Genomic DNA, 26,394 nt, shown 5'->3' on the forward strand with positions numbered 1-26,394 from the left:
ATGATGCTCAATTATATATTTCATTTTCTTAATAAATAAATTTCATATTTAATTAATTTATTTATTATAAAATTAATACTACTCTAAAAGTAGAATTTACACTCTGTTAACATTTCCATCCATTTTCTTTTATAATAATTTCTTATAAATTTGTGTCTAACATTTATTAATGGATGAATAGAGTATTATTTATATGGAGGGAATGTCTTTATATGAACCAACGCTTTTCAACCATTTAGTAAATATGAAGGCTCCAAATACGAACTTGATCTTTTATTTTATTTCATTAAATCCAATGCCAAGAATGAAATAAAATGGAAATTTAACTCCATGAATCAGGCAATTTTTTTTTCTCAATTCAATGTTTCAAATATGTAACTCCAAATGATACCATGGGCTCAATTTTTCTTCCCCACAGCTTGTAACAAAAGAAGCAACTTAAGGAAGTAGTAAGATGCACCACCAATTGTGGCATACTCCAACTTCTCACTGCCTTCGACGGCCGGAAAATCGCCATCGGTCGCCCGGGCGAATCCTCCGGCCAGCCACCCCAAGTTCTTGTATCCTCCGTTATGCAGTTTTGCAACAGCCATCAAAGATCTTTATGTGCATGACATGTTATCAATAAACAAAGTAAGTTTTCTCACATACCAAATATGGTAATAGCTAATATTTTAACTACATTTTCTCTTTCTCGGTATAAATCATGAGAACATGAACAAATTTGAAAATTTAATCACATAACTTTACTAATCACGTGTTTTCTAGAATGGAATACATGAAAATCCAAAATAAGAGAATTCATTGTACATAGTACTACTTTTTTTCATCCCAAAAATCTTTTTGCTATTTTAATCCATCCCATAATCAGCCTAGTTTATATTTTTTAAAACCTTTAACCACAAATTAAACTACTAAGGATGTAGTTTTCATTATTCACTAACACTACTTCAATTACTTTTACAGTATACTTTACCAATTTCGCATAAATTCATGTCGTCCCCAAAATCACCATTTCCAGGGGACTGATGGAGTGCGCGAAATAGTAGCTTCCGGATTCAGAATTTAACGCGTGCCTTGGTCCCTCCCCACATGTCACGAGCAACTTAAAATCAGCATCCACTATCACAACTTAAACTATTTTTTTCTCTCATGCATATTTTACTAATTATGCATCAAACCCCGTATTATTCCCAAAGTCTCCATTTTTAGGAGACAGAGAGAGTACATTAAAACAGTTGCTTTGGGATTCGAAATTTCACGCGCACGTTAGTCCCTGCCCACATTCCTCAAGCAACATAGAATCATTATCCCCTAACATTACCTTAACTAGTTTTTTCTCCAGTCATACATACTTTACCAATTTCGTATTAAAACAACGGACCCAGGACTCGGAATCTCACGCGTACCTTAGTCCCTCCCCGCAGGCCACGAGCAGCTTCGAATCCTTATCCGGAACAACCTCCTCCACTTCTTGAACAAAACTCGGATTGATCATCGTAAACAACTGCCCCGTCCACAGCCCAATGTAACCGAAGTGCACCCACTTCTTCAACAGCGTGACGGGGCTATTATCCTTGTCCTCCACGAACAACGGCACGTGCATCGATCCTGAGACACGTGCCTTGCTCCTCTCCCACTCTGGACGGATGTCCAGCAAGGTGTAGCCGCGGGACTCCAGTGCCGCGGCTGCATCTTTTGGCGGGATGGGAGTGACCGCGCCGGATTGGATGAGCTCCTGAGCTCGGCCGCCTAGAGCTGCGTGGACGCGGATGCGTCCCCGCGGCGGAGGGGTGGCGGGGCGGAGGTGTTTGAAGGTGGATGTGTGGTGGTGCTTCAAGTGAAAAGCCATGCGCTTATCTAATTATCTTATCTTTGAGTTCAAGCTTTGGAAATAGACCTTTAGCTAATAGTCCAATAAGGAAAATGGGGTGATGAAAAGGTATTGGGCTATACCCGACCCGGATTGAGCCCATTAACCTAGGGCCCGTCCAATTTGTACTATTATGGAGTAATTTATAGTTATGTTTGAATTGATTATTCATTTTGATATGATTTAATTTATACAAGTTTGGTTGATTTCATTATAATACTTTATTGTAATTGAGTCGTATTTTTTTTTGAAGGCGTTGAACTTAAGGGGTCGTTTTGTAATCTCATACATTTTATTATTTTTTGGTTTATCTACCGATTCTTCTTTATGTTCTCTCAGTTTATTAAACACTTGTTGATTCTATGTGTCCACAAAATTGTCACTTCTACTCACACGGAGGAGGAAAGATATACTCCCTCCGTTTGCCAAATGTTGTCCATGTTTGACTCGGTGTAGATTTTAAGAAATATGAAGAAAAGTTAGTGATAGATAGGCCCCCACATTTATATATTAGTTTTATAATGAAATATGAACGTAATGAGTTAGCGAAAAGTGGAGTCTATTTACCAACATTAAAAAAAGTCTATTTCTCAAATGGACCGAAATATCAAAACTGGACAATATTTCACGGACGGATGGAGTAGTACTTAATTAAATTGTCTTTTTAAAAGAAAGTCTTTGACGGGGGATAAAGCAAAAAAATTGAAAATTGATTTTTTCATAAATTCTGAAATATCACAGTTTTTAGAGACAATCATTATGAGTCTTATGACCAAAATAATTATTGGTGAATAAATAAAGGGTTGGGGGATAAGGGTGTCCACTATAAGTTGGACACGCCTAATAGCCCCGCCCCAGTTTTTTGTCCATAGCCCCAATTTTTTGTCCATAGCCCCAAAATTTTGTGTCCGCCACTATAGTGGACACCTCCAATAGCCCCAAATTTTATAATCAACTTTCATTATATAATATTTCAAGTAATTAAGAACAAATTTATCGGACTCTTAGTGGATTAGAAGAAGCCGACTATACGAATTAGAATTAAAATTAAAATTAGAATTACACACTAAATTAAAATTAAAATCACACACTACATTGAATCTAGTACAAATCACTACCAAGTTTACACAACGCCACTTCCTCCTCTACGTGCCCACACTTATTCAATCAAATCGGCCTGCAGTGTTTTATGTGATCAGAGCATTCCAGTTGTCTACCTCCTGGGCGGCCTGGTGTTGCACCTGTTGAATCAGAGCATTCCAGTTGTCTCTCCACAAATTGTTCATTTCCGACCCCAAATTGTAGTGAGAGAAATTTGTATAGATGTTGTGTTTGAATGGTGTGAAAATAATGAATGGAGTGAGGTGTATTTATAGGTGAATTGAAGTGTAAAAAAATAAAAAAAAAATTCGCATGCAACCGCCGCGGCTAATCTTCGTGCCACTATAGGCGCCGCGCCTATAGGCGAAGCCTCGTCCGCCGCCCTCCCCCCCACCAGCCGCGTCCACCCTCGCGGCGGACACCCCCTCCACTATAATAGCCGCGCCTACCGCCCCGCTTCCGCCCCGCTCGCGGCTATAGCCGCGTCCACCTTATAGTGGCCGCTCTAAGAGCACGTGATTGAAAGGCTACGGGCGGTGGGTCGCTCTCAATCTCGTGAGGGAGTCACGTGGTGGTCAAGATGGGAAATCCAATAAGTGGGCCATCTTTGCCTTTTCCTTCTTTTTCTCACTTTATTTCATTTTTTTAGAATAACTCATCAACATCAGCATTGACCCTTCTAAGTTCTATCTTTTCTTATAATTCCATGTCTCTCATGTTAAATATTATTCTCTCCGTCCCAACTAAGTTGAGTCATATTCCTTTTTGGGATATCTCAGTTAAGTTGAGTCATTTCCTTTTTTTTACAAAAAATAAAATATCAAATCATTCTTACTTTATTTCATCACTTACTTTACTCTCTCTTTATCTTTCTTACTTTATTCATCTCTTCTACTTTTCAACACAATTTCTTAATCTTCGTTCCCAAAAGTTTTGACTCAACTTAGTTGGGACGGAAGGAGTAGTAACTTAAATCAATTAAAACCAATACTACTCTTTATTTTTCATGAACTGAGAGAATACAAGTACATTATTACTAGCTACACCTACTTTACAAGAATGACATCTGATAAATTACTAGTATTACAAACATGAAGATATCATGGATTTTTGTGAGTTCTTTCCTTCTTCTGCAACACAACACAATTGACAACATCCTTCACAAATGCATAGAAACATTCTCGGCAAGAACAAGGCATTAAACTAGATTTCTGATTCTGTTCGACACTGCTGAGATGGGAGCATACGATACCTGGAATTGAAGGCAAACCAGGCCGTGGATGCTCCAAACCACATGCAGCTAGTATGGAATGAGTGGAAAGTTTCGCGATTTCTTTGAATGCGTCCACATCTGTCGAGAGTACAGCTGGTTTTATATACATCCAACTCACACAACATATATCAACCATATGAAAGGGAATCGAATGTAGTTATTACTTATTATGCATGCTAGTGAGTTGAGAGCGAGTACCAGACACTGGGATAGTCAGTATATTTAAAATTCCATAATTTCTTTAACCACATTAGTCTGGAGAAACTAAAAGAAAGCTTTCAACACAAGTTCTGATCAAGAGAGCAACTTATAGCGCATGTGAAGACACCAATGGGGTGTGTACTTCGTGTGGTTAGGTTATCATTCTATTGAGAGCATTCTGCATAATATAAGCGAAAACCAGGGCTGATGCGAAAAATACATTGGCTTGACTCTCTTTTTTTGGGGGGGGGGGGGGTGTTATTGTTTGTTTGGAGAGGGAATAAATTTTACTTAAAGAATGTATTTTTTCTTATTTCATCTGTCGTTTGACGATACCAAGAAACCATAATTAGGTTAAACCTCAATTTTACGATAACAACCAAAAGCTGGTGATGTGAAAAGACTATTATAAATATGAAGCATCTGGTAAATGGAAATGTAGAACATATTTGCTGACATACCTAGTTTCTCCTCTTTAGTCTGAAGTTTTAAGTTGAGCTTTACTATGGATTGAATCTCACTCTTGGCAGCATTATATTGCTGGCTGTCAACACAAATTTTCTCCGAATCCCTTTTCTCCTTCGCATGTTTGACCTTGCTATGGGAGGAAGACACGTGATTAACCCCATTAACCTGATCGAAATTTGGAACAACTCGTCCTGATGCATCTGATCCGACGCAACGCGGTCCTCCTAATGTTTCTGTAGCTGGTGATTTCATGCTTCTTATATTAGCCTTGTGCACGTGTGAGGGAGTCTCCTTAGAAGATCTCAATTCTTGGTGTGCACCAGAATGACCAATTACTGAATCATCACGGCTATAGGTGACTTCCTTCACCACATGCAATTTCTGCATTCCTTTTCCAGAAGATGAAGATGGTTGTGCATAGCAATCCTTTGCTCCATTAGGTTGGCTATCTAGTGATACTGATCTATTGCTCACAAAATTAGCACTTTTAGGGGGGTTGGGTTTTCTTGTCTGAAATTTTGAGGCTTGAGGCACAATATTGGATCGTTCACGGTCTCGTCTTTTGGACTTTGCTTTATCAAACATCTCCCAGGCTTTCTGTATCTCATGGTCTCTTCGGTCATTCTTTACATCAGGAGAACTGCACCGAGCCATTGATTGCTGATTCACGCAGTCTCCACTTCTGGAAGCCACAGAATTCTGGGAAATATTTCCCTTGCCTCGGTTGGAAGAGAAATGAAAAACGCCACTTCGAAGTCCATTCCAGTTTTGACGCAATGCACATATGCGATCATGCAGATTACGACAATGTTGTAGAGTTCTAGCATTCGACGTTGGTGCCTGCGTCCCAATAACTCCATGGCTTGTTGAACTTGATCGCTCAATGCCGTTTCTCGTAACAACTCCATCATTAGAAGTACTAAGTGGCAAATCAGAATGATATGATGAGACCCTTACAGAACTCCGAGGTGCATGGCCAGGAGATTCTCGAACGATATCCATAATAGAAATGTGTTCCTCTGTAGATATTCTGTCAACCGATGCCACATTCGTTTGAACATCAGGATCGATATTTGATTCACTCTTCAATTGTTCCTCCCTCAGAAGTGCGCAATCCTGACAAAACCAATCACCTTCCGGAACTGTGTAACCTAGGCCAACACAGTACGTATGAGCAGCAGCGTCGCAAAGATCACACAAGAGTAAGAGGCTTTCATCTGATACACCCTGACATGTAGCACACTTAGCTTCGGAATACATATTTCGAGGGCCATTTGCCAAATTTCCAGAATAATGACAAGCCTGCATGACCATAGAGGGATTGAACATGAAATAGTAGGAACATGAATAGCAGAGGCTCCTTCTTTTTTTATTGGTAAAGGAAATATCATGTGGTTGCACAGTTCTTTTTTGAAAGAATGTTAAAGAGCAGTTAGGAAATGAACCACGATGTAAGAAAAATGATAAAAATATTCTTTGTGACACCAAGATCAACAATATAGGGAATTGGGGATGCACTTTTACTAAACAACTTACAAAAGACAGATTTCAATCTGAAAGCATATTAACTGGAATTAGCTCAGAAGTGCTTTGCAAAACATGGCATTGAAGTTTATAGGGAAGGATTTCTTTTCAATAAGAAATGAATTTTATTAGAAAAACAAAAGGTAAAAAATACAAGGGGATAAGAAATTCCCAAAGGTTAGATCAGCCTAACAGCAAATACAACTACTCCACAAGTCTAGCAATAACCAACAAAAAGAAGGGCCTTACAAACTTTGTGATTTGAGGCCCGCCAAGCAACTCTAAACTTAACTATATCACACACTTCCTTTAAAGAAGATTCCTTATTCCTCTAAAGACACGAAAATGTTATAGTTCTGGAACAATGATTCCCTTAAAGTGCTTACGCCTTGTTCTTTTAGACCAACAAGGCAACAAAATGCTTAAAGTTGAGGTCAAAGACAACGACACAAAGCCAAATAACTAGTTATAGCAACTAATGAATTGGTTTAATGAAACTTGGCGCTTACCTACTATTTCACAAGAAGCAACATCCAGAAATGGACCCAAAAGTAAGCAATATTCTGGCATCTAAAAAGGTTATCTATTTTAGATCTATTAAATTATAGTTGAGTCGTTTTTATGGCTGGTTAGTACAAAATCATGGGCTACTACATCTCAATCGGAAAAGGAACAAGAGAAAAAAAGAACAAACTGGAGTTGCTAGGTAGATTCTTGACTCTGACCAATTTAGTCAAATTTGGATGTTCAAACTCAATGCTTTCCATTTTATCTTGCACATAAACTCATAAAGTATGTTCTTTGTGGATACTAAACAATTAACATATACTTTTGTACTGATCTCTAAGAACATGTATCACACTTCAATTGGACTTCTTGGGATGTTCCAACTCTTTTACCCAAACTAGTCGTGAAAGAATCAAAAGACAGATAAGTGTAGAATAAGATTTAGCTATTGCAAAAAATGACAAAAATAACTTAAAATATCAGATCACCATTGCATACAGAGAAGGTTTACAGTAGGTAACAGTCACCCACAATCAGATGTAAAAGAGGGGGAAATTGGCTAAAATTCTCATTCCATCGTGTGGCGTTGAACGAGCTCATTCAGAAGCAAATTAACAAACACCTCTCTCTGATCATACCTAGCTTCTATGCTAATCACTTTCTTCCCCCCAAATAGACGCACTAATAAATTCAAATTTCACTATTTCAGTGTTTTGTAGTGTGTGTGTTTATGCGATCAGCTATTTCCCCAAACACCTCTTTCTAATCATACCTGGCTTATACACTGATCAATTTTTCCCCAAATAAACGCACTAATAAATTCACATTTCACTATTTCAGTATTTTGCAGTGTGTGTATACGATCAGCTAATTCCCCAAACGCCTCTTTCTAATCATACCTGGCTTGTAAACTGATCAATTTTCCCCCCAAATAAACGCACTAACAAATTCACATTTTAGTGTTTTGCAGTGTGTTTTTACACGATCAGCTCATTCAAGTGGAGCCACCGGAAATTAAGGGAAATCGACAAAAAAAATTACCTGATCGCGGACAGGGACGCGGACGACGCGCTCGGAGGCGAAAACCGGCGGCTTGGGAGGGCGGCGGATGGTAGAGAAGCGGCGCTTGCAGAGAGGGCATTTGGACTCAACCTTGGCCCACTCCATGATGCAGACGAAGCAGTAGTAATGGTCGCAGCACTCAATCTGCCCCCTGCTGGCTCCACCTTCCGACAAGCAAATCCCGCAGCAATCGGCGGATTCATCTCCGGCGATCGGCGGCGGAGGCTCGTCATCGCCTAGGGATTTCGCTTTGCCTTTTTCGATGGGGATTTCGGAATTTGGGGATAGAGTTTTGAGACGTTTGTTTGGGGGAGAAGAGTGGAGATTCGTGGCCATGGCGATTCAGCGGCAAAAGCAAAGCTTCTGTTATTTATCAATTTTTTCATATTATATCTTATTTATAGTTATCCACTATTTCCATGTGATTGGTTAATATTTAATCTTCGATTAATTTCATTTATTTGATTATATGAGAATAATTGACTCGACCTATTGAGTTTATTAATCTTGACTGAATATTGAGCTTGGATATATTAGAACATACATTAGGTAAGAGAATTGTTTTGATTAATTTTGTTTTAGTGATTAAAATTGGTTCACAAAAATTAAGCAAACTTTGCCTTGTTACATCTAATTTACATATTTAGATTTGAGATGAAAGGATTATTAAAATCACATTACATGGATGATGGATTCATATTCATCAAGTCGTCTCTAGACATAAAAGAAAATTGCTTTTTCGAAGTAACTTCAAAAATGTATTCCAAACATTTCTTTGGCATCTCAAGTTTTGGATAAAATTGAAGTGTGCATTTGTTAAACTATGTTTAATTTATTGTGAGAGTAAATGCTAATTATGATTCTAAACAAATGACTGATTTTACGATTTTAGTCATCAATATTACATTTTGAATTATTCCGTTCAGCACATTTGAAAATTAGTTGGAATTAGTCATTTTTGGACGGCACCGTTCAAAATTAACAACACATTTGAATCATGCTCGTCGATTCAATCCGAACATTCGTCGTACCAAATATTATCGATTGATCAATTGAAAATATAAGCTTAATTCAATTAGAAATTTTAACAACACAAATAAAGCGCCATGGTTATATATCATAATAGTATCAAACTAAATGATGTGAGCAACAATGGTGTTTTTCTCTAGAGCAAGAACAAATCAAGAAAGAACACATCTCATGGAATGCATATACATAACCTATGATCAACAGAACAAGAAGAACAACGATCGTTTATGATCAACGGACCAAGAAAACGTAGAAACGACCGTGTATATCCTTTCAAGAAGAACCTCGCTCGTTTCTGATCAAGAATGCATACACATAACCTATGATCATTTCTCGTTAATAACGCGTAAACACCACCAAGAAATCGGAATGTTTCTAATCCAGAAATTCAAGAAACAGAGCGCAATTGTAAGAAAAAATGGCTAACAGAGGAAGATAAGGATCAAACACAGTGTGCACAATCATGGATTTAGATTGAACTCTTTTCTTTTCATCACGAATTCAGACACAACAAAAACGCGAAGCTAGGGAGCCCCGGTGGGTAATGCTTTCATAATCTCACCATGAATCTATCTAGCATTATGTAAGATCTCAACTTTGCAACGACTCGAATCATAGATGCATGCTTTAATTCATATAGATTACCTGATCGAACCTCTTGAGGTATGTTAGCCTGCAACTATTCCTCTTTAAGTCTCTTCGTGTCAATCACAGTGATGATCCATCGCGAAGAACAACATTTCAAGAAACATGTATAGATGCATCATTAAGAAGCAATTGCAGTTCAGATCATATATCCGAGGCAAAAAAATCGATAAACATGGCAAATGCATTCTCTCAAACGAGTTTAACTAAGATTTATAAACGAGTCCTACACGTACGAGCTGACATAAAATTCATGAGATTCATACGGCCGCCAACTGCAATAAATCCTAATCAGACGCTATATGTACCATTGTCACAACCAATCTACGAAAAGTTTCTAGAAGCACGGAAAAATTCATCACATTAAGCCTCACTAAGATAGTGTGTACCCAGAGTCAACGAGAAGAGCTCACGAACGGGTTGGTACTCGACCAACGAGATCTCCATCGCATATCCACTAACTGGCAGCTTCAAATCCCGCAAGAGAGTAAACGCCTCGGCCATACGCGCCTTTGGCACCTCCTGAGCCACCAGGCAGTGAGGAATCCACTTGTCCAGCCGGTACTCCTCCCCGATTTCCACACCCTCTTTCCTCATGGCATCACAAAGCTGCGATTGGAACTGGAGGAGCGAAACAGACGGGGTGTGGCCAAGAAACAGGACGTTGTTGTCGTTCGGGAGGCTTCCAATCGAAGAGAACGACAGAGGCAGAGGCTCCTGCTTCGAACCGATCAATCTCAGCACGTTCTCTAACTTGGCAACATCAACAAAGTCACTCCAGAACAAGGTGAGGTGTGGCCTCGACTCGATCTCAATCAGCTGCGTGCTGATTTGGCGACGAGCCAGCACGTTCCACGCCTTCAAGACCTGATTCTCCAGCGCGGGATCGAAGTAGAGCTCGACCGCATAGCTTTGCGACATTGTCTTAAAATATGCATAAAATGAGACAGAATCAATATGGTTTCAAAAACAGAACTACAGAGCTAAACAAGTGAAGTGATTTAACACTAAATAAATCAAGCATTGAACAAAACAACACTGGGAAATGAAGCATAGGATCAAACTAAACAAACATAGACAAGGAATCAAGAAATCTTCAACAACAATAGATAACCAACTGATTAAAAACTACACAAATTAACCAATAAACAATAGAAATTGATTCAAAACTACATAAAGTAACCAATAAACAGTAGAAATTGAATCAAAACTACATAAACTAACAAATAATTAAGATCTACAATTACAAGATAAAAAATTAAAGAAAGCCCACAAATATCAAGACATGTGATTACCAAAATCAACTCAAAATTCAATAATTGGAGATGAATTACTGCCTAAAAAAGCAATCTTTCACGGAAATAAGCGAAAATGGCACATACCCAATTGAGAATAAAGACAGCTGAGGCAAGCAGAATGAGGGCTGGTTCACACGAGTGAGCAGAGATAGAATAGGAGAGTGAAATTATGGAGAAAATAGGGTGTGAAGAGTTGATGTGTGTGTGTGAGAGAGAGAGAGAGAGAGAGAGAGAGTGTGTGAAGATGTTGATGTTTTGATTTTGAATTTTGATTGAGAATGGGAGAATAAAGACCTTTGCAAAGAAAGTGAATTTCTTTGTGAATTACTGAAGAATACCCTAACCATTATTTATTCATTTTCTTTTATTTCTAAATTAAATAGAAATTGGAGTGTTAAATAGTAATGAAGTATGGTTAGATTTTATTTATATGTGTCCGTGATTTAAAGTCGCATTCTATTATAAAATTAATAAATAAAAATAGTCTTCATATTTCATTAACTCATTTTTCATTTTCTTCACAAAATCGAACAATTCGTTAAAACCCAAATTCATGCTGAATCATAAAAAAACTATTAATGGCTAACGGAAGGGGTATCTACTAATTTTGACAGCTTCAAAATATGAACTCGTAGAAGTCAGTTATCGCACTTAATATAAAGTAGAGATATTTAATATTTATTTTATTAATATAATATATATATATATATATTAAGATATTATTATCTTGTCCAACCGCACTATAAAGTAGAGATATTTAATGTTTATTTTATTAATATAATATATATTTTAATAGTACATTAATATCTTGTCCAACCGCATTTTTTAGTTCTTGGATCCATCTTTCTACGGAGGCGAGATTTTGATTATCTTTTAGTTATTTTATACTCCCTCCGTCCAATGTTACTCGTACTATTGTTTTTTGACTCGTCACAAACTCATTACACTATTTATAATTTAAGTTAGAATTAATATATTTAATTAATATGTTAGTTTAAGTTAAGAGCTCATTTATTAATTGATGTTACATTACACTTAAAATTTTAATTTAATTCCATTAAATAATCAATCCCAAATTTACTGCCTAAAATGAAAAGTGCTAGTAACATGAGATGGAGGGAGAAATTTTTTAAGAAGAAGCAGCGGACCTGCTTTGTAATATTATAGTATAATATTACCTTCGTTCCACATTAAGTGTCACATTTAGTGTGAGCGTGAATTTTAAGAAATATGAGTATAAAGAAAATTGGGCTGAATAAGTTAGTGGACTATATGTCTCACTTGCATATATTAGTTTTATAATAAAATGTGAGTAAAATTGATTGGTGGAATGTGAGGTATACTTACCATTTATGATAAAAGTGAAATATGCCTCTTATTATAGGACGGACCGAAATGGCAAAATATGACCCTTAATGTGAGAGGGAAATAGTAATTAGCAACCTTGGAATCATTTTTACTATTGTTTTAAGTTTTATTTTTTATGAGAGTTGTTTTCGAAAACTTTTTGGCCCAGGTAGCTCGACGGGTCAGGGTTGATATTTTACATGTATTTTCTAACTAATGAAAGTGAAATTATGTCACAACAAAACATTTCATCAATTTAAATTTGCAAGAAGCAAGGTTTAAGATTCAGATTTTGTAATCCACAAAAAGGAAATTGCCACTTTATCTTTATCATACATGAATGAATCCAATAATCAACCTGCATCATATAATGTGATGCATGTGGATTGAATACCGAAAGAAATAGTAAAAGTAAAAAAATGTTCCTAATGGAAACTTAAATGGTTGAACAAAATTACAAAATCTTTAAAACTAGAAAAATGTTCCTAAAGATTACGTAATGACTGAACATCGTAAAGCCCAAATGTTTTGAGCGAAAAAAAAGTTGGGGTAAAAATAGTGATGCTAGGAAAATTATAATAGATGTCTTGTAAAAGAAAACCGCGTAGTGCATATGCTTGATCAGTGTTTCTGGGGTGGGTAGATAACTTATCATCGCCAAAGAACAACAAGTGCTTGCCACCTCCACCAAGTCACAGCCATAGCTGTAACACTTGATGATACTGTGACTGGAGATGACTTATATATATTCGATGGTGTGTTTGATGAAAAGACTTACAATGATCTGCATTTGTTGGAGACTTGTAAGTTTTTTAGTTTTAATCATCATCTCTTTCTCTTTATACCATGAATTTTTTTCATTGAATATGTAATTCAGTTTTAATGGAAAGACTTATTGAATATGCAATGTTTTTTATTGAATATGCAATTCACCCATTTTCTATATTCATTGCTCATGTCAGTAACCAACACTTGGATTCCACTCACTGTCGGAGGCGTTGTTCCACCTCCAAGAGAATGCCACAGTGTAGTATTTGTGGGTAGAAAACTCTATGTATTTGGTGGATTTGACAAAGATAATAAGAAACTTGATGACATGTGTGTTTTGGATGCCGGTATGAACATATTTTACAAAGTTATCATCCTTCCACTTGCATTCTTTACTGTCATGTTTTATTTGCAGATGCTTCCTCGTTGGAGTGGAATCAGTTGTCAGCCACGGGTACTCCTCCAAGTACATTACACACTCGTGCCTGTAAAGCTTGGGGGAACAAGATAATCGTTGTTGGTACTCCCCCAAGCATGCGCACATCCGAATGGCTCATGTTAGAAGTATCAACATCACCAACAACGATTATGTTGTTCCCCCAAGCTTTGCAGGCACGAGTGTGTAATGTACTTGGAGGAGTACCCGTGGCTGACAACTGATTCCACTCCAACGAGGAAGCATCTGCAAATAACAAATAAAACATGACAATAAAGAATGCAAGTGGAAGGGTGATAACTTTGTAAAACATGTTCATACCGGCATCCAAAACATACAGGTCATCAAGTTCCTTATTATCTTTGTCAAATCCACCAAATACATAGAGTTTTCTACCCACAAATACTACACTGTGGCATTCTCTTGGAGGTGGAGCAACGCCTCCAACAGTGAGTGGAATCTAAGTGTTGGTTACTGACATGAGCAATGAATATGGAAAAGGGGTGAATTGCATATTCAATAAAAAAACATTGCATATTCAATAAGTCTTTCCATTAAAACTGAATTGCATATTCAATGAAAAAAATTCATGGTATAAAGGGAAAGAGATGATGATTAAAACTAAAAAAACTTACAAGTCCCCAAAAAATGCAGATCATTGTAAGTCTTTCCATCACACACACCACCGAATATACATAAGTCATCTCTAGTCACAGTATCATCAAGTATGTTACAGCTATGGTTGTGCCTCAACGGCATGGGACCACCATCAACATTGACTTTTTCCCAACGTCTCACCATCCTTTTAGTGAAACTATCACATAAAGAAAAAAACCACATCAGATCTGAAACAAATGAAACTGAAACTCAATTACAAACTCAACAAGAAAAAACTCAAAAAATATGTTCACTCACAGCTGATTTACACCGAATATTCATTTGCTACTAACTCCAAATGATCAAATAAATGAGTCGAACAAAAAGAAAAACATACACGAAAAAAGTATTCAACTAAACGTCAACTCAATGATTTCAATTCAACCTCTATAGAAGCTGAATGTTAAAATAACCTAACAGAAACTTAATGCTGAAATAAATGTCAACACAACGAGCTCAATTCAACATACCAACAACAAATCCAGAAGATTACTCACTAAATTCAACATATCATCAAGTAATCGGAGAAGAAAACTCTGAAAATTACAATAATATGAGCTCAATCAACTGAAAATTGTTCAAAAATACATGAGACAGCTCAAACAAACAGAAGATAATAAGCTAACAGAAACATAACACAAAAAAGCTCAAACAAATGATGAGCTACACAACAAAACAGAGACGGAAACTCAAACAAATGATAACACCATGGCTTAATAGAACAACAGAATTCAGAAATTAAAGAAATCAAAACCTGATCTGAAGGAGAAGCAGAGGAAGAAGGGTTTGAGAGAGTGAGTGAAATGGAGAAACTGAACTACTTTGGTAGATGACTCTCACCTTTTTGCGTATTTCAATTGTTTATAGTAATTTGAAACGAGGAGTTGTATTTTTTTTTTAATATTTAAGATAATATATTTTGTACATGAATATAATAGTATAATTATATTGTACTCCCTCCGTCCCAGATATTTCGGGTCACTTTGACCCGCCACTAGTTTTAAGAAATGTAATGGAAAGTGGGTTGAAAAAATTAGTGGAATGTGTATCCTACTTTTATATATTAGTTTTATAATAAAATGTGAGTAGGAATGAGTTAGTGGAATATGAGGCCCACTACAAAAAATTGTAAAAGTGACATGGGACAAATTATATGGGACGGACCAAAATGGAATACTGAGACGAATTATATGTGACGGAGGTAGTATTTTTTTTAAACGACATACCAAATCACCCATTTCTTCCACCAATTTATACTATAGGATTTCTTTTGTATGTCTTCCAATTGAAAATCACATTTCATCGTACACCATAACACATTACTCCCTTCGTCCGCGAATAGGAGTCTCGTTTTGTCATTTTAATCCGTCCACGAATAGAAGTCCTGATTCACTTTTACTATAAATAGTAATAAGGTTCCACCTTCCATTAACTCATTGCACACACATTTTATTTAAAACTAATACTCCTATATACAAGTGGATCTCTATTTCACTAACTTTTTCCACTCATTTTTCTTAACATTTCTTAAAAGTCACGACATTACACCAAAATCAATTTTCAAATCCGATAATACCCTCGTGGATGCTACACCACATAGATGGATAAAACAAATATAGAATTGATAAAATGGCCTGCATCGATCCATCTTATTTATGTACTTTATAGTTGTGTTACTTATAATCCTAGGCTAAACTAGGAAAACAAATGAGAGAGTGTTATTAATTAAATTACTTGTATTTATTAAGGTCGATACCTTATTATATGTGTGGTATAATATGTGTATAGAATTGAATGGTTAAGAACTTAATTAAGACATTCTACGTGTGTAGAAATGTTTTTGATAAACTATTTGTTTCCCGTGGGCCCACTTACTTAATTTAATTTTGGAATATGTAAATTAGTATCTTTGTACATTTGCAGCCTTATCCCAAAAAGGGAAAGAATTAATGTAGAATAAAGCTTTGAAAATTGATCAATCATATACTTTGATATAATTTAATACAGTATAATTTTTTCGATTCTCTTTTCTATGTCTAGCTAGAAGTTTGAACATAATTTCCTTGGTGAAATTGATTTTTTGGTTGGAAATTAAGGGTTTAATTAGGAACCGGGCTATAGCCCGAACTCCTTGATAGATTTGTTTACTTGGTTGGAAATTTAAGGGTTTAATTCGGGCTAGTCCGATGGGCTGCACATAAATAAGATATTTTACTTATTTTTTTATTTTTCATGTGTCACACACTTTCATTCGAACTAGTATTTCTTTATTTATTTATATTTTCTCTGTAGAATTTATGGCTTATACTATAAGATGTACGAAATCTATAACTGTTCCAAACTAAAAAGGAAAAAGACAATTAAAATTTTCTACATATATAGGTGCTTAAGAATTAATTATATTTCCTTACTATTTTTAAATTTGACATATTTTCTTATATCAATCGTATATTTCATTTGTTATTTATAGTTTGTACTGAATACTTATATTTTTATTTATATTGTTTATTTTGTTAAGGATGTAAATGCGTATATAGTAGTAGGGATATACTAATATGCTAACTAATTTTAAATTATTAATGTACATCCAATCATGTGCTGCCACGTGGCACGAAAAATGTAATATTGTATACAGAAAAATGCAATATACATTTGTAGAAGCTATAGATGAATTTCGGCAGATTGCATCTATTATTGTTCAGTTTTGCATTTTAGATATAGGTTGTTTATTTGCATTTTATATGTAGACGGATTGCATTTATATTAATTTATTTTGCATTGTATACAATTTATGTTAATGTGGGTAATTTGCTAAGAATGCTCTTTAAGGGCCTGAGGGTGTTATCATCCGGAAAAACCTCGTTTGTGATTGTATTTTTTGTTAGGCCGCTCTGGTGCTATATTTTTTGTTAGGGATCACTGTTGCAAGAAGTGCAAAAGTTAGGGGTATTTGATGCAGTTCACTCATAAAATAAATATTAAATATCTCTACTTTATATTAAGTGTGATAACTGACTTCTACAAGTTCATATTTTGAAGCTGTAAAATTAGTAGATACCCCCCTCTGTCCGCCATTAATAGTTTTATTATGATTCAACATGAATTCGGGTTTTAACGAATTGTTCAATTTTGTGAAGAAAATGAAAAAATCAGTTAATGGAATATGAACACCATTTTTATTTATTAATTTTATAATAGAATGTGACTTTAAATCGCGGACACAGATCAAATAAAATCTAACCATACTTCATTACTATTTAACACTCCAATTTCTATTTAATTTAGAAATAAAAGAAATTGAATAAATAATGGTTAGGGTATTCTTCAGTACTTCACAAAGAAATTCACTTTCTTTGTAAAGGTCTCTATTCTCCCATTTTCAATCATGTCTATATAATCATATGGTTACCACTAATATTTTGGTAATGAAGAGCCAGTAGTCATAAATATTGGGCCTACAATTTCTATATTTTATATGTATTTTGTGGAAATCAACTGAAAAAATGCCTAAGTTCGGTTGATTTAAAGGTAAAAAATAAGGTCATAACCAAAAAAAATAGAAAAATTGTGGTCCCAAATTATTTTTAAAAGAGTGAATTACATTTTTATGCTATATACTTTATGCGACAAACATCTGCTGTCTATACCTGCAAAATATAATTTGCGATCCCATACTATACCAATTGCTCGTCAGATGCTTTTTCACTTTTTGTCCCAAATTTTGGACAAAAACACCCCCGAAAATCTAAAGGGCATTTTTGTATACTCACTCTTCAAAGTAGGTACTCCTTATTTTGATCTATTTATTTTAATTTAGGTACTTTAAACTGTGATTTATATTTTATTTGAATAAATTTTTGTTGGGGAAAATTAGAGTCGAGTTGTTGGACGGAAAAAACTGTGGCAAGATCATTTGGTGATTAAAACAACGTCGTATTACCAAACTTAAAATAACAATCGAAAATATAAAATACTCGATTAAATTGAACTAAGTAAGTATTAATTTAATGAGAGATTATTGTAAAAATAACGATCACCATATCCATGTTGGATGAATGTAATGCGCGTATCCTCCTGTCAATGAGTTTAATATTCGAGTAATCGTGAATTCGTGATTCATGACAACGAGAATATCATTTTCGATCATATTTAATAAAAGAGATTTTTTTCAAAAAAGTGGGTATTAAGTTTGGTTAGCTCATCGGAAAGCCCACTAGCCCGTTAACAACGATAAGCCCAAAGTTGTAATGACACAATGTTTATAGCAATTTATTAATTTTTGGAACCTGACTATCATAATAATTTGGGTGCATTTTTACCTCGAAAAACCTTTATTCAGCAAGGATCAAATCAATTAATTCAATTTTCAATAGAGTTTTGGAAAGTTGTGAAATTAGTGGGAAATTGGGAGAAACTTGATATAGTGAAATATGCAATTTTGGAATATTAATAAATTAAAGAAGCATGCGCAACGACAATATGCACAAGGAATTATTCTAAATACTACTAGTAAAATGCACGCTATATATAAAAGAAGATACATTTATTCATAGAAGCAAGTGTATTATTGCCAAAATAAATACTCCCATCATCACTCAATAATTCTGGGATTTGGATCCTCTACGGTGCACAGCACTGCTGTGCACCTCACAACACATTAAAAAAATATTTTTTTTTTATTATTAAAAAATTATTTTATTAGGTGCACAGCAGTGCCGTGCACCGTAGAGGATCCAAATCCATAATTCTGGTAGTGAACAATGCGAATTTTATGTTAAATTGATTAATGATCGTGGACGGAGAGAATAATTATTTTAAAGAAATTCGGCCGACTTAAATATCCATTTGATTACTTATATAATCAATGGAAACAACTATTGTTTTAATTTTACCTCAATCTTTACAATTTATTTTCATCTTTCAAAGTTGTAGTATCAAGTTTAATTATCAAATTTTTATTTTGATGGTTGACTCTTGCAATAGGATGATCCATTACTACATATTTACTTTAATTATCTTTTGGAGTAATAATCATACAAAAAATTTGAGTTTGAATGCTTGAAAATTTGAAATATTAATAAAATAAACCAATAAATTTTGAAAACTGAAATAAAATTGATAAAATCTTTCAATTGTGTGTGATATCTACAAGATTACAAGTAATTAAACCGGTTGGATGCCATGTCAGCGCCGATAACACTCCCGGCGGCGCACATTAGTGACCGTCCTTCAACATGCTACTCTGCGCCGGAACCGCCGCATACCGCGACGGAAAGTCCAGGAAAGCACCGCCGTCGTCGAATTGGCCGTTCTGCCCCTCTCCATGATCGAAATTCTGCGCGTAGCTGCACGGATCGTAGTTGAATTTCGCCCGCGCCGGCGCTCGATTGAACCGCCGGATGAACGTCTTCCACTTCAGCCCCGCCACCAGCTCCGACCATTCCCTCACCTTCATGAACGCCTCCACTCCGCCGCTCCACCACCTCCGATCGCTCTGATCAGACGTCGAAATTCGCTCCCAATCCTTCGGTTTCGGCGCGCTGGAGCGGCGGAATTTCCACGGCCAGCAGCAGCGGCGCCGGAAGAATGCGGATTCCTCGGATTCGTCGGGTGAAACGTCGAGTTTCCGGTTGGATTGCGGCGTGGTTCGTGCAATTGCGACGCCATGAGGCGGGGAGAGAGGTGTGAAGTGAAGATGCAAAACCCTAATGCGATCTAGCTGTCGCTTTCTCGCGTTGTGTGACTCTCTCGGTGTTAATTCGGTAGTACAGTAATACAGTTCTTATATAAGGGGAAATTCTTTGTTACCATAAATTAAATTAAATAAATAAAATTATCCTTTTCTACTTTTACTTCATCAAAAAAATGTATATACCTTTGGGCATGAGATTTTCGAAATATAGTTAAACAAAAAGAAAATAAAAATATTAAAAAGATGTTAGTTTTTACTAAAAATGATACTCCATGAATTACTTTAATTGGAACTATCAGAAAAGAAATACGAATCACTTGAAATGAAACGGAAGGATTACAATACTCCGTTCGTCTCGGATTAATTTGATTCTTAATTTTTGTATTTACGTGTTTGTTAGAATTCTTATTTAATACTCCCTCCGTTCCATAGTAATGGAGGTGTTTCTTTTCGGCACGGAGATTAAGAAAAATTGTGTTAGGTGAGTTAAGTAAATGGTGAATAAAGTGGAAAATGAAAAAAAGGAAGAGAGATGAAGAGAGAAAAAAGTAAGAGAGAGTAAAGTATGTGTGGAAAAATGTGTTGATTTTTACTAAAAAGGGAAATGACTCTATTACTATGGAACGTACCAAAATGACAAAATGACTCTATTACTATGGAACGGAGGGAGTAAGAGAAGTAATCTTCAAAATAATGAAAATAATGCAGCTTTCTAAGAATGTTATCCTCTAGTTTTTTCATAGGTACTACTTTTTCCCATAATTTCCTTTATTACCTATATTGCCAATGGAATAATCAATATTCTTCTTATCAGAAAGCGGTCACCAAATTTAACGTGACGTTGACAACCAACCAACATCTGAACTTTCATCTAAACATAAATAAACTTTTACTTGTATAGTAGAATTTAAAATATAACAGTAAAGAAAAATATACCATAGCTCCGCATAACAAATATACAATCAAAGCAAAAATCATTAGAAAAAATAACACACAATAATATGGAATATAGCTAGTCTTAAATTTCGCCACACGCGTAAAATCATAGGATCTATAGCACAAATACGTGCTTCATCTCATCCCTCTCCGAAGACACTGCAAACTTTCATGGTATATACAAGTATAAGACTTTTTAGATCTCACCACGACGATAACGATGGACCGGGGAAAATATTACCGGCTAAACCTCGTTTATGCTATGAGCCTACCTCCCTAGCAGAGTTGGTAACGCGAAGGACGGCTTGAGCACTTAAAGTCGACAGCTTTGATTGGCAGAAGTCCTCCCAAGATACTATAGCAGGCTGCTCGGGTGCAGCAGTAGGTTTCGGGACTTGAGGTTGCTCGGGTACAGCAGTTGGTTCTGGAGCTTGAGATTTTTCGTAAGCAGACTGCAACTCTAACAGCAGAGCACGAGCTGCGTCCCTGGACTCGGGAAGCCGGTCACTGAGCTGGGACGCGCCTATTACAATCAGTTTGTCTATCCCGAATTCTTGAATTCCGTCCATTCCCTGCAAATAATCACACACATGGATAATTGAGGTGCCACAGAAGGACTTTTACAAATTTATAGGGAAAGTTGAGAATAAAAACATGTCTAAGAGTTCTTACCAGCCTTGGGACACTTCGGGAAATACAGATAGAAGCCTTGGCTCGAATTCGAGGATTCCTATTTGTAACATAAGGCTGCAACTTGGGTAGCAACAGAACAGGAGAAACCCAGCTTGTCAAGGCTACTAATGCACTTTCAGCTGCCTCACAAACGAATTTCTTGTCTTGTGAAGATTTGAGGAGAAGTTGAACAAGCTAAAAGGAAAAATGGAAATTTTATACTCCAATTGAAATCTATAAAGAAATGATATTAAGAAAAGGACTGTTCACAAGAAGCACAGGTGGAGAGTAATAGCATAAATAAAATACAAAAAATTGAGTAGAATATGTATTACCAAAGGATCCAATGAATCAATGATGCTGTCGTTATATGCTTTAAAAAGGTCCGAGGCAGTCATAATTGCAGTTTTGCAGACAGCACTTCTTGGATTCTTTAGGGATTTCACGACTAAGGAGATGACTTCTTCCCTGGTGTTAAGAACCAATATTCATACAATACGCAGCTCAGCAAATGCAGTTAAAAAAATGAGATAACATTTTTCTTCCAAAACAAAAACAAATAGAATATGATACTTACAGCATGCTAACAATAGCTTCCTTGTGAAATATAGACAATCGACGAACATTGTTGAGTGCATCACACACTGTAACCCAGTCTTTGGAGCCAAGTCCTGACAAGAGTGCCTAGAACCAGAGTGCAAGATAAGTATCAACAAATATTCAAGATTCAAAAATGGCATTGTGATATAGAGACATCTCGGTACTTCACTTCCACTGAAACACAGTACTGGCATTGCCCGTAAAGAGTGGTAGAGAACGCCATTACCTTCAGACAATCATCCACGTCTTCTACATCCTTCAAATCCTCAGACTCAATGTACTCTACTTCTATACTGGTTACCACTGCTTCAGAGTTTTCTGTTTCATCTATCTTAGCTGAAGTACCAACAACTGCAGCCATCCCTTTCCTTTGCATTTCTTCAGAGTTTTCGCTCACACCTTCAACCTGAGCTTTTACTACTTTTCCATTACTGAAGCCTCCATTTATCCTCTGAGAGTCGGGTACATTATTATCTCTGACAGCTATCTCAGACATTATGGAAGCCTGAAGCAATAACAAATAATAATTCAGTGGAGTTTCAGAAAAGTATACATAAGAAATATGATTGATCATACGTCAATATGTAGGAAGCCAAAATTTTAATGACAGTGCTAACAAAAATTAATAGATATCTCTGTCAGAACTTTGAATTGCTACCAGGAACTTTAATCCAAACTAGTAATGACAAAAGGTACAGCAGGTGGAAATGTAATAACTATTCAGGTCATGTGGTAAGCAGTATGGACTATGGAACTATTGACCGACATGTAAAGCAAAAATCTGCTTCTTCAGAGTTCATCAGGTGAATCACTCTAATTTCTAGACTTATTTTCTGATAGTCTGATTGTTCACGAGCTCACTAGTACTCAAGACGTTCGAGCTACATAGAATTACCAAAGAGACAAATGCAACAACTAAAATTGAGGCTACAAATTCAATGGAGTTCAAGTCTTGTGTTCCTCAGTTTCTTGATAATATATCTATCCCAACCGCCCCATATTATTTACCAGCTAATCACAACAAAGCCTAATTTACAATAAATGAAAGAGGATGTTGTTTTATCAAAGTTCAAATGGTATAGCTAATTGAATATACATCAATTCATAATCAGGCAATCTAATCAGTATGATGCAAACACAGTTACACAAGTTTCGGAACCAGGAAATTTTCACCACCAATTTTACTACTACATGATGATGCCCATCCCAAAATTTCCAGAAGATTCAGTGAGCTTATCAACTCTTAAGTTGCATACCATCTTCAATTTAGTAACAATTCATCAGAATCTAGCTACAGACAGCAAATTTACTAGATCAAAAAAGCTCATGCTGCAGCTGCAGGACTCTTAAGTATAAGAACGAAGGCTACTCAATTAAAAACCTCCCTCAAAACCCTAATTCACATCCAGTTTCCTCTAAGCCCATCAAAACAAATGAAAACTACGCAGTATGTCACCAGAGAAAAATGAAAACAAGCAGATCGCTCAAAATCGAGCCCCAAAATCACACCAAGCCAAAGGCAAAGAAACTAATCAAACAACGAAAATGCAGCCACTAGCAAACTAACAAATTCTAATTAGCACAGCGATCCAGCACAGAAGATTTAAAACATTCGACAGCAGCAAAATGCAGGTACGAACGAACAGATACACAGGTGAATTAAGTACAATTGCGTTAAGATCTCACGCATTCACTACCATCAACCTCAATAATTTGCAGTCAAAACCTAAAATGCGTTGATAGATGAGAGTAATTACCACGAGAATAAGGAAAGGAATCGAACTGTGGCCGCAGCAACGGCGTGAAAATGGTGAAAGTATTTATTGTAGACCTCCGCAGTCGTTAAATCTTCAATGACAGCAGCAAGAATCTCTCCCTCTTTATATGTGTGAGTGAGTATTATGCAAAGTGTGAAACTGTAAAACGAGTGGAATATCGTAAGCAAGAGGAAAGGGGCGGGTTTAAACTTTAAAGAATGATTTCAGAATTTGGGATTAAATTAATAGAAGTTTTTTTGGAGTAATTAAACTGGTGGTAGTAGTTTTTTTTTATTAAATTTTACTAAATTTTTCTCTATAATGGGAATATTTTTTTTTTCTCTTATAAAATACTACTCCTCTAAGAATGGTTCAATAAGAAATTTCAGTTTTTAAAAAAACTGAAATAGATTGTTGGGTAGTTTGGTCTTTGTATTTTATAAAGGAAACGAATAAAAAAAATTGAATTTTTTGTTAAATAATTTGGTCTAATTCTTGTATTTTGTGACAATTTTTTTTTAAAAATAAGATAAAAATGTAAAAGCCCCCTAAAATAAAAGGTTCGCATGCCTCTTGAAATATCCTGATGGATAGTTTGATCTATTCTAGTATTTTGCTAGAAAAGAATAAAAATAAAGAAAAATGACAAACTTTGCATACCTCGATTTCATACCTGCAAGCAGGGTTGACAAATCGTGCGGATTGGGTTGTTATCGGGTCAACCCAATATCGACCCAACCTTATCGGGTCCCAAACTCCCAACCCAACCCAACCCAATCCAAATCATCGTGTTCTTATCGGGTTCAACCCAAACAGATTCGTGTTGGATTCGTGCGGATTTCGTGTCATCCAAAAAAATATAGGTCGTGTCGGATTCGTGCGGATTTCGTGTCATCCAAAAAATATTGGTCATCTTTTAATGATAGTAAATAGTAAGTGTAAGTTACTACACAATATATATGTTATACGATAGGCCGGCCTGATTGACATCCCTAATAGTAAGTTACTACACAATATATATGTTATACGATAGTGGCCGACATATGATATTATATAATTAAAATTTGATATTACACGATAAAATAAGATATTATAAAATTAAAATAATTATAGTAATTTAAATAATTTTTAAATCCAAATAATAAAATTAAAGTATATTAAAATTAAATCTAACTAATAAAGTTAAAATAATTAAAATAATTATTTTTTAATAAAATTTAAGTATGCAGTAATATTTTTTTATCATAAAAAATAATTGATAACCGTATTAATCATATTTTTACTAATAAAATTAAAATTATAATATTTTTCAATTAATAAAAATAATTAAAAATTAATATATTATTTTTAGTAATAAATATAATAAAAATAATTTTTTTTTCTTAACGGATAACCCAACCCGACCCAAATCCAACCCAACCCAAAATTTCCGGGTTCTTATTGGGTCGACCCTATAAGGACCCAAATCCTAAACGTGCGTGCTCGTGTTGGGTTAATTTCGTGCGGATTCGTGTCGGATTATCGTGTCGGATTAAAAATTGCCAGCCCTACCTGCAAGGCATGCAAATTTAATAGAAAAACTAAAAGACAGTGTGAATTTAATCCCAAATTCTGAGTCTCAAAACTAAAAGGCAAATTTGCTTCCCAAAACTAGCAGAAGTTATTAAAAAAATATCACAAAAATTTGTAAAATTCTAATCCATCTCTTGTCATTAAAAAAATTAGTTAGAAAATTATGAAATTGTAATTAAATTGCTACTAATTCTATTGCCAAAGAAATCGACTCATCTATATGCAATATATTATTAATTTTTACTAGGTAGTATATTATTTTGTTAGTGAATATAGTAATTTATAATTTTCCAAAATATAAATCAGGATTTGGATCTCCTGCTGTGGCAAAATGCATAGCAGAGATGCTATGCACATCACCACTATTGGTTTGTGAATAAAAGAAAATTGTATAACTTCATAAAAATAAATGGAGGGTGATGTGCACACGTCCCTGCTACATCCATGTGCATTTTACCACAGCAGGGGATCCAAGTCCGTATAATCATGTGACCAGCGGCCGGAGTATTTAAATGACGGATCTGCCCCTGAGTTTCTCCCAATAGTCAAATCTGCCATCTCTGTGGCCGTATTATTTTATCGAGCAGGTGAAAGGTGAAGCAGTGAACAGTGAGCACAGTAATAAAATAAGGGCAACACCGTCACGTCTGGAAATAATCCTATTGGTCTGTTGGATCAATTTTAAATAATTTTGAGTTTTTAAAAAGAAATCAGTACAAAATATACAAATCGAAGGACGATGAATATAAGGACGATGAATAGTAAATCTCTGCAACTAAAATTGAAAAATTAAAATAAAAAAATTAGCCCCGATTGGTCAGGTTGAAATTGATTAATTCGGTCAAATAATCTTGGAGTCGTAACATTTGTGTTAGGAGCTGAATAGAGAATTATTACTGATTATTTTTAGAGAGAAATAAAAATAATACTATCAATTTGTGTTAGAACAAACAATAAATAAGACAAATAATGGTGC

The 26,394-nt window shown here is 35.5% G+C and overlaps 4 protein-coding genes across 4 annotated transcripts; all 4 read right to left on the bottom strand.

Annotated features, from left to right (window-relative positions):
• Positions 1-321: 321 nt before the first annotated feature.
• Positions 322-1,897, bottom strand: LOC121778440 (rhodanese-like domain-containing protein 10). The gene is made up of 2 exons (XM_042175793.1): positions 1,410-1,897; positions 322-600 (listed from the first exon to the last, which is right to left on the bottom strand). Exons 1-2 carry the CDS (start codon positions 1,850-1,852, stop codon positions 399-401), a joined length of 645 nt encoding a protein of 214 aa, XP_042031727.1. The 5' UTR covers positions 1,853-1,897; the 3' UTR covers positions 322-398.
• A 2,055-nt stretch (positions 1,898-3,952) lies between these two features.
• LOC121778645 lies at positions 3,953-8,367 on the bottom strand. The gene is made up of 3 exons (XM_042176029.1): positions 7,989-8,367; positions 4,910-6,218; positions 3,953-4,325 (listed from the first exon to the last, which is right to left on the bottom strand). The coding sequence occupies exons 1-3, from the start codon at positions 8,343-8,345 to the stop codon at positions 4,075-4,077; spliced, it is 1,917 nt and encodes a 638-aa protein (XP_042031963.1). The 5' UTR covers positions 8,346-8,367; the 3' UTR covers positions 3,953-4,074.
• A 1,482-nt stretch (positions 8,368-9,849) lies between these two features.
• On the bottom strand, positions 9,850-11,263 carry LOC121778207. Its single transcript, XM_042175518.1, has 2 exons — positions 11,066-11,263; positions 9,850-10,607 (listed from the first exon to the last, which is right to left on the bottom strand). The coding sequence occupies exon 2, from the start codon at positions 10,602-10,604 to the stop codon at positions 10,047-10,049; it is 558 nt and encodes a 185-aa protein (XP_042031452.1). The 5' UTR covers positions 10,605-10,607; positions 11,066-11,263; the 3' UTR covers positions 9,850-10,046.
• Positions 11,264-20,796: 9,533 nt separating this feature from the next.
• On the bottom strand, positions 20,797-24,041 carry LOC121778205. The gene is made up of 6 exons (XM_042175516.1): positions 23,847-24,041; positions 22,316-22,594; positions 22,067-22,173; positions 21,825-21,957; positions 21,490-21,684; positions 20,797-21,389 (listed from the first exon to the last, which is right to left on the bottom strand). Exons 2-6 carry the CDS (start codon positions 22,583-22,585, stop codon positions 21,078-21,080), a joined length of 1,017 nt encoding a protein of 338 aa, XP_042031450.1. The 5' UTR covers positions 22,586-22,594; positions 23,847-24,041; the 3' UTR covers positions 20,797-21,077.
• Between the last annotated feature and the right edge of the window lie 2,353 nt (positions 24,042-26,394).

Source organism: Salvia splendens, chromosome 19 (assembly GCF_004379255.2).
Source record: "Salvia splendens isolate huo1 chromosome 19, SspV2, whole genome shotgun sequence".
Classification (NCBI taxonomy): domain Eukaryota; kingdom Viridiplantae; phylum Streptophyta; class Magnoliopsida; order Lamiales; family Lamiaceae; genus Salvia; species Salvia splendens.

What these genes read in the sequence shown, in the direction of transcription:
- LOC121778205 (XM_042175516.1), bottom strand. Translation starts at nt 22,585, where the DNA reads ATGTCTGAGATAGCTGTCAGAGATAATAATGTACCCGACTCTCAGAGG. An exon ending in GAAGCTATTGTTAGCATGCT is followed by an intron (nt 21,958 to 22,066) that starts GTAAGTATCATA and finishes TCTTAACACCAG; the next exon opens with GGAAGAAGTCATCTCCTTAG. An exon ending in CCCGAAGTGTCCCAAGGCTG is followed by an intron (nt 21,390 to 21,489) that starts GTAAGAACTCTT and finishes GATTATTTGCAG; the next exon opens with GGAATGGACGGAATTCAAGA.
- LOC121778440 (XM_042175793.1), bottom strand. Translation starts at nt 1,852, where the DNA reads ATGGCTTTTCACTTGAAGCACCACCACACATCCACCTTCAAACACCTC. An exon ending in GCCTGCGGGGAGGGACTAAG is followed by an intron (nt 601 to 1,409) that starts GTACGCGTGAGA and finishes ATGCACATAAAG; the next exon opens with ATCTTTGATGGCTGTTGCAA.
- LOC121778645 (XM_042176029.1), bottom strand. Translation starts at nt 8,345, where the DNA reads ATGGCCACGAATCTCCACTCTTCTCCCCCAAACAAACGTCTCAAAACT. An exon ending in GCGTCCCTGTCCGCGATCAG is followed by an intron (nt 6,219 to 7,988) that starts GTAATTTTTTTT and finishes ATGGTCATGCAG; the next exon opens with GCTTGTCATTATTCTGGAAA. An exon ending in GACTAAAGAGGAGAAACTAG is followed by an intron (nt 4,326 to 4,909) that starts GTATGTCAGCAA and finishes TACTCTCGACAG; the next exon opens with ATGTGGACGCATTCAAAGAA.
- LOC121778207 (XM_042175518.1), bottom strand. Translation starts at nt 10,604, where the DNA reads ATGTCGCAAAGCTATGCGGTCGAGCTCTACTTCGATCCCGCGCTGGAG.